The sequence below is a fragment of the Xenopus laevis genome, chromosome 9_10L, assembly GCF_017654675.1.
Source record: "Xenopus laevis strain J_2021 chromosome 9_10L, Xenopus_laevis_v10.1, whole genome shotgun sequence".
In the NCBI taxonomy this organism is placed as follows: Eukaryota; Metazoa; Chordata; class Amphibia; order Anura; family Pipidae; genus Xenopus; species Xenopus laevis.
In genome coordinates, this window is record NC_054387.1 from 89287367 (window position 1) to 89301517 (window position 14151).

The 14151-nt window shown below is 37.6% G+C and overlaps 1 protein-coding gene across 4 annotated transcripts in view; it reads left to right on the forward strand.

The window, feature by feature from the left end:
- LOC108701448 (aldehyde oxidase 2) overlaps positions 1-14151 on the forward strand; it is a 45030-nt gene that overhangs the window by 2641 nt on the left and 28238 nt on the right. For 3 of the 4 annotated variants that reach the window (XR_001933175.2, XM_018236153.2, XM_018236154.2), the window contains exons 2-4: positions 5745-5889; positions 11837-11929; positions 13487-13629. Coding sequence is in view for 3 of the 4 variants with exons in the window: in XM_018236153.2 (XP_018091642.1) it covers positions 5748-5889; positions 11837-11929; positions 13487-13629 (378 nt within the window). In the remaining variant the exon portion in view is untranslated. The remainder of the gene's footprint in view (positions 1-5744; positions 5890-11836; positions 11930-13486; positions 13630-14151) is intronic. The other variant, XM_041576191.1, reaches the window with a different exon arrangement.

Here is a 14151-nt window from a genome sequence, read left to right on the forward strand (position 1 = left end):
ATAGTACAGCTCCAAAGAGCCACAGTAACAGATAGCAAGATAGCAACGGACTCGTAGTGGTCCGGTCCATCCCACCACCCACGAGTCACGTGCCAAATTATTTCCTCAAAAACCTAGGCCCTACACTATCATTTCTGTTGTTCAACAGCAATTTTTACATTTCGTTTGTAAGCTTAGCAATACATGGATGATTTGGGCACCTGAAAACTCACCCATACAATTCTGTAAATGAACAATAGCCCTTTGTAATAAAATTGCAAATGTAAAACTGTAAATTTAGGTGCTGTGACAGTAAAGATAATGAAAGACGTGTGTTTCAATGGTTGCTAACCATGAATTGGGCATTTATTGGAAAGAAAAGTGTACTTTCTTTCCTTGGCACTCTTGGCAGATGATGAGATTAGTTGCCCGTGAAAAATCTTCTCTTGTGCTGGTGACTAATCTCCTCTATATGCTTCCCTACTGGCAATAATAAAAAGTGGGAAAACATATGAACCCAAAGTTGCCTCGCTAGGCAACTTCAGGCGAGTTCGGAAAAATGAAGCACTGCATATGTTTTCCCACCTGCAATATACATTTTTGCCAATGGGGAAGCATTTGGAGTAGATTAATTGATAGATAGATGGTAAAAATATCTAAGGGACATTGTTGGTTAATACGAGTGAATATAAAACATCCAAAAGAAACACCCAGTGGCATTCTTGAGAAAGTGCAGGAGTGTGAAATGCGCAGAAAAATTCCCCCAGAGTTATGTATGCAGTGTATGAAATCATGTGAGGGACAGAGTGAAATGCTTGACTTTAAAGTAGTGTTTTAATTTTTGTAAAGGTAAGCACAAACATAATTGCTATTCATTAAGCACAATTCAGTTAGAACACTTCTCGGGCAAACAAATCCTTTGATTTTCAAATAGGTGAAATTCTAGCTTTATTGTTTACTTTAAGCTAAGCCACATTATAATTGCAAGTCTCTATTTTCCAATATACAGTAGGGCAGGGGTCCCCAACTTTTTTTTACTCTTGAGCCACATTTAAATGAAAAAATAGTTGGAGAGCAACACAAGCATGAAAAATTCATGGGTATGTCAAATAAGGACTGTTATTGGCTGTTTGGTAGCCCCTGTGTGGACTGACAGCCTTCACGAGGCTCTATTTGGCAGTACAACTTGCTTCCAAGCCTGGAATTCAAAAATAAACATACTGCTGTATTAATTTTCTATACTAAAATAATTTAAATGCATTTAAAGAATATGAACCATAGCTACTATGAACAAGGACACCATAGACCCATTTATTTAGACCACTTCTTTCTCCTATTTTATGTTACACTGACTTTAGGAAAAGGGGTTTTGTGATTGATGAATGAATTAATGGAAGTTAGGTATCCCAGTATGGAAATTGCAGATCCAGCTATGTCTTTCTTGATTTTTCACCCAATATGTTACTATATTATCAGTGTAAAAAAATGCTATTATCCTGAAATCTAGAAAAAAATATTGTAAATAGCTCAGAAGAGCACGCTAAGCAATTGCACTGATTTGATCTGATTTTGAAGGTTTGCAGGCTAGAGAACCTACCAGATTGTAGAATGGTGCAAACTCACAACACCAACCTGACAATATATTCCATTCAGTATATTGAACCTCTGTTTTCGAGTATATACAGTAAATCAATTACAGGGGCACAAAATACAGTTTTTGTAAAGGAAACTATAAACACTCTTACTGCATTAATAGCTTTAAAAGTGTGGCCCTACATCTTGTAATCTCTTGTTATGATGATTAGTATACAATGCCAATAAAACAAAAGAACAAGTGTTTTCAAAGGGTGATTGTGTAAGGCATGAACAGTCTTCCACCTACCTCTATCCATAGCTGGAATAAATGTCAGCTTTTAAAAGGAATGTTTGTTTTCAGTGTTGTTTTTTTTAATACCGCGCCCATCTATTCCTTTATTTTGATTTACTTGAAATTTGATTTTCTAAATTGTTTGTCTTCTGTTGTAAAAAAAACTTTACTCTGTACTGAGTGCAATAAAGTTTAAGCATTTTATCTGTGCTGCCAAAGCAGGTTGCAGTGAATTGCCTGGTTGAAAATGAAGATTAACTCTGGGACAGTAAATAGTCCATTGCCTCTGGCTCTTTACCTTGATTTATTTGCCATAGTGCATTCCTAATAGAGAGCAAACTGTTAAAGGAGTCGTGGGAACTTGGTTTTCATGCCCGTGCGAGTTGAATTCCCTGCAGCTATATCTTTAAACATACAAAACATGGGAGGGCAAGCATAGTGGGTTTGCTATCAATGATGCTATAGCCTGCACTGCCACCACACTGTTATTACACTATATTTTTTGCATGTATAGACTATGGGCAAACTTATGGGGTTGTTCCTATTAATGTTTACTTGGTAAGTTCACAGTTATGATGAAAATACATGTACCGTAAAAATCATTGCAGTTTTTTTTGGTGTCCAGACAATCCCATAATGTGAGGAACTGGCCCAACATTGGTATTTCTGGTATTTCGGCCTTTAGGCTTTTTCTAAGCCCACTAACCATCCCCCGTCCCACTCAGACATCTAATTTACAACCCCATTTATTTAGTAGAAAGGGATTATAATCCTAGGGATGCACTAAATCCAGGATTCTGTTCCATATTCTAATTCCAGTATTTTTTGTGGAATTTGGAATTATCCACATCCTTACTCCTGAGCTGAACAAAAGAATTTGCACAACTGAAGGCAACATTTTGTAAGATAATTCAGCATTTTGGGATTTTGCAATGGGTTGAATGTAAATTAATGTGCAGGTTTGGTTGGTATCCAACAACTCCCAAAATGGGCAAATCCAAATATTTTATATTCAGTGTATCCCTATATCATAACAAATGAGAGCTGAAAACAAAGTCTGTAGAAAGCCAGCCAAGACAAAAGACACAAGATGGGCCAATAACACTATCAAAAAAAATAGGTGAAACAAAACAAGGAAAAGTTAAATGTTAAATCCTTTTGAATAAATTATATAAATTTGCTGTATGTTATTATTATGCAGTTTGACAGTACAATATAAGAGATGTATCATTTAGTACGTTCTTACTGTAAAATCTTCCTGCTTATAGTAATTTGTCCAATTAGCTAATACAAATCACAAAGTATAGTCAGAAAGCAGAACCTATTATTAAATAGAACCACATCTATGCTTGTTAATATTACGTTATATAATCTGATTGCTTAGACTCAGTCAGGTACATAAAGAGTTGTCCCTTCAACAAAAATGCACATCATAATCTCTCATTTTGTCCACAACAGACAATCTGCAGCCACTTTTTACTGTGCCAAAATATACATCCTGGAAGAAGACATGGTTAATAGGGATACAGTTAGCAATTCATTGGTAATATTCATACTGACTTGTGGAAGCCAGTTTGACAGAGGAGGCAGGACTAATAGTAACCATAGAGTAGTAACATTAGAACTTTACCACTCCGAGGTATTCAATATGGTGGTTGGTGAGACATAAACAGATAGCTCCTGTAACTGACATAAATCAGACTGAGACAAGGCAATTAAATTATATGAGTAGTTTCTATGATCTTTTGGAAATAAACTCTCAAACCAAACCTTTCAAGCCATCCGATCCATTCTTTTCATGAAAATACAAGCACAGAAATACAAAAATTAGTGATGGGCGAATTTGCGCCGTTTTGCTTCGCCGAAAAATTCGTGAATTTCGTGCGAAATTCGCGAAACGGCACCGGCGTCTCGTTTTTGACGCCGGCGCCCGTTTTTCCGATGCCGGCGCCCGTTTTTGACCGCGAATTTTCGCGGGCGTTTCGCGAATTTATTCGCTCGGTGCGAATCGCGCAAATTCGCCGCGAATTCGCGCCTGGCGAATAAATTCGCCCATCACTAACAAAAGTTATTAAAGTTATTTCCAGCTATTGTGACCCATTATTTTATATCTCATGGTATTCAAAACAAAGTTATTACTTAAAGGGATACTGTCATGGGAAACATTTTTTTTATCAAAATGAATCAGTTAATAGTGCTGCTCCAGCAGAATTCTGCACTGAAATCCATTTCTCAAAATAAGAAACAGATTTTTTTATATTCAATTTTAAAATCTGACATGGGGCTAGACATTTTGTCAATTTCCCAGCTGCCCCCAGTCATGTGACTTGTGCCTGCACTTTAGGAGAGAAATTCTTTCTGACAGGCTGCTGTTTTTCCTTCTCAGTGTAACTGAATGTGTCTCAGTGGGACATGGGTTTTTACTATTGAGTGTTGTTCTTAGATCTACCAGGCAGCTGTTATCTTGTGTTAGGGAGCTGTTATCTGGTTACCTTCCCATTGTTCTTTTGTTTGGCTGCTGGGGGGAAAAAGGGAGGGGGGTGATATCACTCCAACTTGCAGTACAGCAGTAAAGAGTGATTGAAGTTTATCAGAGCACAAGTCACATGACTTGGGGCAGCTGGGAAATTGACAATATGTCTAGCCCCATGTCAGATTTCAAAATTGAATATAAAAAAATCTGTTTGCTCTTTTGAGAAATGGATTTCAGTGCAGAATTCTGCTGGAGCAGCACTATTTACTGATTCATTTTGAAAAATAATTTTTTCCCCATGACAGTATCCCTTTAATAACTAGACAGTGCAGGAGGAAGACTACACACAGTCATGGACATGGACATTAATCTAAAATGGTGGATTTCATCTGCTCCCTAAACTACCAAAACTGTCAACTAAATAATGAAGTCTAATGTTGTTATGTTTGAGTGTTCTTTCAATAATTTCTGTGTAATTTTTAATGAAGAACTTTTAATTAGTAAATGTTAATTGATGTGCGTTGATGTGCATTCAAAACAATCAAGAGCCTGAGGGCTACTGGAAACCAAGACAAAATATGTCATTGTGTTTACACAGTTTTAAATGGTTGCCATGTTGTAGCTCTCACCAACATACGTATGCAAATGCTTTGTGCCACAACGCTCTGACCTACATCCATTTCGTTCCTCTACAGAAGAAAAAAAAGAGATATTCCCTGCATAGTATACGTTAGTTTGTTGTAGTTCAGAACAGACCAAGAATTACCATCCGGTCACTGCTAATTCATTTAGTGGTGCAAGGTTTAAAACTTCAGTTTTTTATGACACAACTATTGATTAGAAAACAAAAATCTAGTTGTGGACCCCAAGGAGCATGTGCAAATTGTCAGCAATGTGAAATAAAACTAAATTTAAAATATTGTCACATAAAGGTATGCTATTGTAGTCAGAAAACTAGTCATCAAGCCTGCCCCTGGCTATCCAAGCAAAGGTTCATGGAGTTTAAGGTTGCTGCCTTTGACTTTGGCAAAAACCAAACAAGATGTTAGGATGATGACATTGGGGGCAGCGCAATAACATATGGGGGTGGGGTCATGATATTATGGGCCGTGCCTTGTGGAGGTGGGGCCATGACATCAGAGCTGGTTATTGTCCAGATTATTGTTTGAGTTTCACAAGGCTAAAACTCAAACTAACAGATGTGACCCACACAGAAAACAAATTGCTCAGTTCAAAAACTATTTGCGTAAAAAACAAGCAGGTGGCAACCTTAGTGGAGTAGACGGAGACTGCTGATATTAAATGTAGTATTTTATACTAAAGATTTTATTTATTTTTTTCTTGTCTTCTTTTTTGCTGCACTTTGTTAATTAAACTCTGCTTACTATAATTGGTAGTAAACCCCACTTGTTTTTTTTATTCAAGAAGATGGAGGAGGATCCGAAGAACAGAATTCTGGTCCTTCAAGGTGATAAGAGCACATGGGTTACTCCATCATGTCTCAATGAACTCTTGGATCTAAAAGCTGTCTACCCCATGGCTCCACTGGTGGTAGGAAATACACTTATTGGTAAGTAGCTGTAGTTAGATACATTAGATACATTAGATCATCAGTTATAAGCAAATATTACGAGACCATTAAAGGATTGTCTATTAAATCTAAAAATCCAATTAAGACAATCAACAGAATTAACAAAAAATAAAAAGAATGATCGTAAGTGTGGATCTAATGGGCATATGTATATGTATAAATATGCTGTGTGTGACTGTGTGATGCATTTACCATATAGTTTATTTATATGACAGTACTGGAAGGCAATCCCTACAATCTCTGAATGTTCTCAGTTAAAATAACCGCAGTTGTTAAAGGGATTCTGTCATGATTAGTGATGGGCGAATTTCTCCCGTTTTGCTTCACCGAAAAATGCGTGAATTTACCGCGAAACGGTGAAAAATTCACGAAACGCAAATTTTGCCTCCGTCATCGAAATATTTTTGACGCCCAAGACAATTCTGACTCGGCGACAATTCCAACGATGGCGATAATTCTGACGACCATTAAGGTAAATGGGCGCCTAGAATGGTCGCAGCATCGGAATTGATGATGGCGTCAGAATTGTCTTGGGCGTCAAAATATACAGTGAAAATTCACTGGCGTCAAAATATTTTTGACGCCTAAGACAATTTTGATGTGGCGACAATTCCGACGATGGCGACAATTCTGACGACCTTTAAAGTCAATGGGCACCTAGAATTGTCTTGGGCGTCAAAAAATATTTTGACGCCAGTGATTTTTCGCCGGTGAATTTTCTCTGCAAATTTCGCCTCGAATTCGCGCCTGCCGAATAAATTCGCCCATCACTAGTCATTATTTTAATGGTGTCGTTTTTATATCTAAATTACGCTGTTTACACTGCAAATAATTCACTCTGCCATGTAAATTTCATTCCTGAACCAGCAAGTGTATTTTTTTCAGTTTATAATATTGGTGTGTAGGCACCATCTCAGGTAATTTTTGCCTGGTCATGTGCTTTAAGAAAGAGCCATCACTTTCGGATGGAACTGCTTTCTGGCAGGCTGTTTCTCCAACTCAATGTATCTTACTGTATCTTGGCTTTTTACTATTGAGTGCTGTTCTTATCTACCAGGGAGCTGTTATCTTGTATCAGGGAGCTGTTATCTGGTTAACTTCCCATTGTTCTGTTGTTAGGCTTCTGGGGGGAAGGGAGGGGTTGAAATCATTCAACTTGCAGTACAGCAGTAAAGAGTGACAGAGCACAAGTCACATGACTGGGGCAGCTGGGAGACTGACAATATGTCTAGCCCCATGTCAGATTTCAAAATAAAATATAAAAAAAATGTTTGCTCTTTTGAGAAACTGATTTCAGTGCAGAAGTCTGCTGGAGCAGCACTATTAACTGATGCATTTTGAAAAAAACATGTTTTCTCATGACAGTATCCCTTTAAATTAAAATTTCCAATTCCAGAAGCTTTATACTGTATTTTAGCCAATATTGACTAGCTAGTCTACATTACTAAAAACAAGCCTCATTTCAGGCACAGTTGAAGTGTGAAAGCAAAACTAGTGGCATCAGCATCTACATTAACTTCTCCACTGCCATAAGGGAATTGAGTGTAGTCAATCATAACCTGCTTTTGGCTTTTTGTCTTTGGAGATATTGCTTAAAGGAGAAGGAAAGGCATCCTGCATATGGGGGTGCCAAACGTTAGGCACCCCCAAGTTATTGTATTGACTTACCTGAAACCATGGCCCAGTTCTCCTATCTGCACCACTTTCTTTGTGCGACTAAAAAGTCTGCTATTTCGTTCAACTGTGCATGCATTTAACCCAGGAAATTTGAAGCAGGAAGAATCCTGAAGAGAACCTCTCCCTGGTGCTCGCTGGTATAAGTCAATACAATCACTTGGGGAGCCTAAGATTTGCCACCCCCAAGTGCAGTATGCCTTTCCTTCTCCTTTAAAAATATCAAAAACAAAATGCTGCAGCAGAGGCTGTTTTATAGATTTTTTGCTGTTGTCAAGTATATATATATATATATATATATATATATATATATATATATATATATATATATATATATATATATATATATATATATATATATATATATATATATTACACTGTACATATAGATGTAGACATTTATAGGCAATTTAATGGATGGTATGTGCAGATATAGGATCTATTATTTCGAATGCTTTGGACCTGAGGTTTTCTGAATAAGGAATAAGGAATATTTCCATAAAAATAATTTAAATAATTTGAAAATTAAATAAACCCAATAGAATTGTTTTGCATTCAGTATGGATTAATGCAGCTTAGTTAGGATCAAGAATGAGGCGCTGTTTTATTATTACAAAGAAAAAGGAAATACTTTTCAAAAATGTATGATGCTAGCATAAATCAGCTTGTAATACCACAATGTCCAGAAGGCATTTTTCATTTCTGTCACTATAAATCAAAAGGCATAAGAATGTTTAATATATTTTTACCTATAAATTACAGTGAGTCATTGGCCCATCAGTATTATACCCTGACATGACAGATATTGAAACAAATCTGATAAATAAAAGCCACTCCTTTGGTTGGATCTCATCTGGTTGTTGTTTCATTCACAGTTGCATAATGTGGTATAGGATCTATTTTCCAAAAGCCTGTTATCCAGAATGCTCCAATAATATGGCATTGCATTTCTCTGGGACCTTTTTGAAACCATAGTTTAGCTCTATTTCGCTAAAGCCACAAATGCCATGAAAGTTATTGATAGATCCAAATATAAAAAAAAACGAATGGAAAAAAAAAATGCTGAATAATACACTAAAATATATGAATATTGCTAACACCTCTAAAATTTGTTCGTTTTCTTTTTTGGACAAAAACAAGCGAAAAAATCCTCAAAAAGTCAGGATGTTGAAAAAAAGGTTCGATAGAATTTGCCCAGCTCCCATTGACTTCTGTGGGACTTCCACTGTTTTTATAGAGTTTTTAGTGGTTTTTACCCTTAAATTTAGAATTTTAGAGAAATAAAAAAGCTCAAATTCTTAGAGAAAAAATACGATTTGTGGAATAAAAAAGCAATCTGAATGTTAGTAAATAGGCCCCCTACATGTCCCATTCAAACTAACATTTCTTCATTTAGAAATTTGCTACCACTTTATCACAATAGGACCAAACTTGTACATGATTTTAATCAAGAAAACCATGTCAATGATAAAACAATCCTACAGATTTTAAATGTTTTAGTAGCCTAAAACTAATGGTAGTTCCCATTCCAGAAATCATTCTGGATATCACTGCCAAACGAGTTGTATCCTTGTAGCTCTGCCCTCCATCTTGGATCTCATTAGGTGTGCCACTTTTTCTTACAATGAATAAAGAACTTTCTTATTAATCTTGCTAATCACACAGTGAGCTGCCAGTGCTACAGAGTATGTAGAACTGGCTATAGACAATATAGTGCATAGTGTGGAGGGAGCACACATCTGAAAATAATTAGAGGACTCAAATGCAACGTGTAAATTGCAAATCTGGATGCAATTTCAAGTTGCCATGATTGGCTTCATGAAGTGCAACTGTGTGTGCACAAAATGCAAACTAAGTTTTGGAAGTAACACATTCTCAAGTTGTGTACACCCATGCACTCTGCATTTTGCATGTTGCACCTTACACAGAAAAGCAAATGGCATTGTGGCAAGGTGAAGGCACCAGAGAAGCACTTAACTTTGTCAATAGTGTATTCAAGGATGCTATTATGCACCTATGTTTGCATTATAGGAACCCTTATATCTTGTAAAGTATGAATAAAATATATACTGCAATAATGATACAAGTAAAGGATCTTTATTCTGGAATGCTTTGGACCTTTTCCAGATAAGGGGTTACTTTCTGTTTAGATCACTTTACCTTTTAAGTCAGCTTAAAATCATTTTAACATTAAATAAAATAAAGCCAGTAGTGTTGTGTTGCCAGCAATATGGATTCATGCAGCTTAGTTACCAGCTACTGTTGTATTATTACAGAGGGATCCCATACTTGTAGTAAATTTAGAAACAGGGCATTGCACCCAGAGTGTATTTTGTTCTTAAATGTAAGCTCTTCTGAAAAGCATTTTAGAAAATGAAGAAAGCATTTTAGACAGATCGGTAATTCAAACACATTATTGACTGAAAATGTTTTGATCAGTTAAGAAAAGCATCAGATCAGATTACTGTACTTTATGAAGTCTTGTAAAACTGGTTATCAAATATGCTCACAATTCCAAATGGTACATAGTGTGAACTTTATTAAGCATTTCAGGTTAGAAGCTTTTTTTTTCTGGCAAGCATTATATGTTTCTCTGTTGTGAATGGTATGTTTCTATTTACAATAAAGGGGCAGAGGAGTCACTAGCCATGGCTGGGCCTGGGTGCAGGATGTGCACCCTGATCCTCCTCTGTACTCGCGCCAGCTGGACATATTCAGCAAAAAGATTTTCCTCCCTGATGCCTACAATATCTTCATAGCAGCACCAAAGGGGGTGTGGTCCCTATTGTCACCCTCCCCATTATTATTCCTTACTAAATTTTATTTAATGTGCTTAACCTGCTGTCCCTGCGTTGCCTACGCTTCTGCTATTATAACTTAAAACAATCTCCCTATTATTGTCAATATCTACAATAAGCCAGAAAAAGGCCTGACTTGATGTTGTAACTGAGGCCATGAATGACAAGAAGTAGCTTATCTAATACCTCCATGCCTTCTAGCCTTCTACAGAGAGATACAATGGAACTGGGCCAGGGAATCATGGCAGTGTCGGACTGGCCCACCGGGATACCAGGAAAACTCCTGGTGGCCCTAGGAGTCAGTGGACCTCTTGCTTCTAACTACCGTATATGGCCTATTTCATGGTAATTTTCCATTTCTTTATGGGAACAATGAGGCTTAATAATGAAATACTACAGTATAGTATGTAGAGAAAAGAGACTTGGATAATAAAGAGGTTGACTGAGGAGAAGAAGTATAATAGTTTGGAAAGTGGGCCCTCAGCCTAAGGTTTTCTGGTGGGCCCCTGGCATTCCAGTCCGACACTGAATCATGGCCTTTAATGCCATATCCGTCACCAGAATGTAATGATACTGTATGGGTTCCTAAAGTTTTTTGAATTGATAAAATAAAGCCCTGGAAATAGGTAGAACAGTAATGATGTAAATTTATAGAACCCATATAACCACAAAAGCATCTGCATGCACATGTTCTTCCATAAAATCTCATAATTTGTATGTTCATGGCAATACTGCTTTAATCATTCACACATTCATTTACTACAAGTTGCTCTGTGCTTCAGTTACACTTTGGAATCATTCCAACACAACACAAGTAAATACAGTACATGTTGCATTCTACACCCATGGCTAGCTTTGACTGACATCACCCTGTCAACCAGTGAGTTTATATGAAACTGTTGGATAATGCTGCTGCAATCATCTGGGTCAGACACAAGGAAAAACATCACAATTTATTTTTTGTGCACTTGATGCAAATACCCATTCCTGACTGCAGTGGCAAAAAGCCGACCCTGGTAACTTTGAGAGCCGAATTTCCATTTTTTGGAAATTCGGCTCTCCTAGTGCAGCGAGCGCATTATTGCTTACTGCACTAGCGCTGTGGCCCCCTTGGACCCGCTCCAACGCTAGAAGTTGAAAGTGCGGAGCAGGAGTGGGGAAGAATCGAGAAGGCCATCTCTCATAGACTGCATTTAAATTAAATAATTCTAATTTCTAAGCATTATTTCCTTTTTCTCTGTAATAATAAAACATTCCTATTGGGTTTATTCAATGTTTAAATTATTTTGTTCTAGACAAAGTATGGAGATTACAGAAAGATCCCTTATCCTGAAAACCCCAGGTCTCGAGCATTCTGGATAATAGAGTCTATACCTGTACAACATCATATAAACTGTGGGCACACATGCCTGTGTGTACATGTGAATTTCTGAACCTTCTGTTTTTCCCATTAGGCCCTCAGGTCAAGCTGACTGGTTCATACTATCCTGTAATCATCTCCCTTTCTAGAGTCCCAGAGCTGAGTGTCATGAGTTATACAGAAAAAGGTAAGCACAGGATTGCAGCTGATTTGCCATGGGGAAACTATAGTAGCTCGTTTTCAATAAAGTGATGTCTGTAAAAATATCCTGTATATCATTATCAATCAGTCATTATTATAGTAACCACAATTTTTCCAATGCAGGGGCCTTAGGGGCAGATTCACTAAAGGGCGAAGTGACTAACGCTGGCGCAAATTCGCCAGCATGACATCATTTCCTAACTTCGCCAATTCACTATCAGGTAGTGGCGTAAATTCGCTAGCAAAGTGGACCTACTCTAGCGATATTTCGCACCCTTACGCCAGGCAAAGTTGCGCTATGGCGAATGGGACGTAACTACGCTAATTCACTAACTTGCGCATTTTACTGAACGTTACCTCTTGCGCCAGAGTTGCCTTCGCCACCTCAGACCAGGCGAAGTGCAATAGAGTAGATAGGGATTGCTTCAAAAATAGTTGAAATTTTTTCTAAGTCCCAAAAAAAGCTGGCATTTTTTCCTTTTTTAAGGGTGATAAGCTGAAAAAGATCATACATTTTTTTGGGGGACCCTCCTTCCCCCCTACATTTTAAACATATGGCACCTAAACTATACAGTGGACACATGTATAGGGCAAAATAACTCTATTTTATTTTATAAAGGTTTCCCAGGCTTGTGTAGTGTAATGTATTTGCTGCTACACGAACGTCCATTCAACTTTAACTTTGCACCGTATGCAAATTAGGCATCGCTAGCGTAACTTCGCTTTGCTTGACGAATTAACGCTTGCGCAAATTCGCTACCGTTCGCCTCCCTGAGTGCAACTTCGGATTTTAGTGAATTAGCGGCGCCCTGGCGAAAATTAGCCTGGCGAAGTGCGGCGAGGGCAACGCTAGCGCATTTTCGCTGCTTAGTGAATTTGCCCCTTAGTCTTTCTTATTTCCATTTTAAAACAAAGTAGCTATTTTCTATCTGCCTTTCCTGTTGAGTCGGTTAAAAGGTTTAACACTAGTTAGTTATGCTATAATTTGTTGATGACTTTAAAACAAGGGTGCTGGAAAACAGAAAAATTCAATTAAACATTGGCAAAGCAGCTTTACAGAGAACATGCATTTAAGTAATAATTTAAAGTACCATACACCTCTGTGCTATTCCCTGTGTGCGTCCATAAAGACGCAGTGCCCTAAGGTGCGTAACCGGAGGTACTATAAAATTTTTTCAGTTTGCCATCCAAGTGACAGACTAAAGCGTTGTTTGGAGGGTGTGGATTTACAGGGCAAACACTTTCATTTTAACTGGATGGAAGTTGAGTTTTTCTTTCACATAGCAGAGCAAATGTCATCATGCAGTAGTTGCATAAACAATTGGGCCTGCCATTTGTCTCTGCACCTACTGCACTTTATTTATTGTCTAGGGACTGTCAAAACCTAAAACATTTAAGGGTTTTATCTTGTGTGGGTGTAAGAGGGGTCCACAACAATTGTCTACTGTGTTTCCATAATTGGATTAAACCAATTTATGTTAAGACAATTGCTATTTGTGCAGTATTTACATTTGCCTCCTAGTAAAAGTTCATGTCTTTTCAGGGATAACTATTGGGGCAGCTTGCAGCCTTTCAATGGTACGATCTATTCTGTCTGAGGTTGTCTCTCAGTTACCGGAGGAAAAGAACAAAATGTTTCGAGTTCTGTTACAGCAGTTATCGGTGCAGAATTTAAGAAATGACGCAGTAAGTTTGGTGATTTATGAGGGGAATGGATGTGCATATATATGCATGCAGGTTTAACATACATACAAAGGTTCACATTGCTGTACAATCTTATACTATACAAAAGTGCACACTGTATTGTAACAGATAAAGTAAATAAGTATGAACACACAGAGATGAAGTGCTTTGTGGTATGAGACACAGTAGGAGGAGGTCCCTGCCCCAAAGAGCTTACAGTCTAAGTGGGCGGATAACATATAGGTAAAAGGTTTGGGCATTGGGCCTTAAGTGCAGGACAAGACTAGACAAAATGGTGTTTTAGTGCTCCAAAAGGTAGATTCCTTTTTTTTTTTTTTTTTTTTTTTTTTTTTTTAAAGGGATTGAGTATTCCTTACGGAGGAATCATTCAGGGATGGAGTGTATAAACCTATTGCCATACTAAACAACTCTTTTCCAGAAGAAACAGCTGTGGAGGCTCTAGGGCCTCAAAGCAGGTGCTTATTTTTGAATTCCAGGCTTGGAGGCAAGTTTTGGTTGCATAAA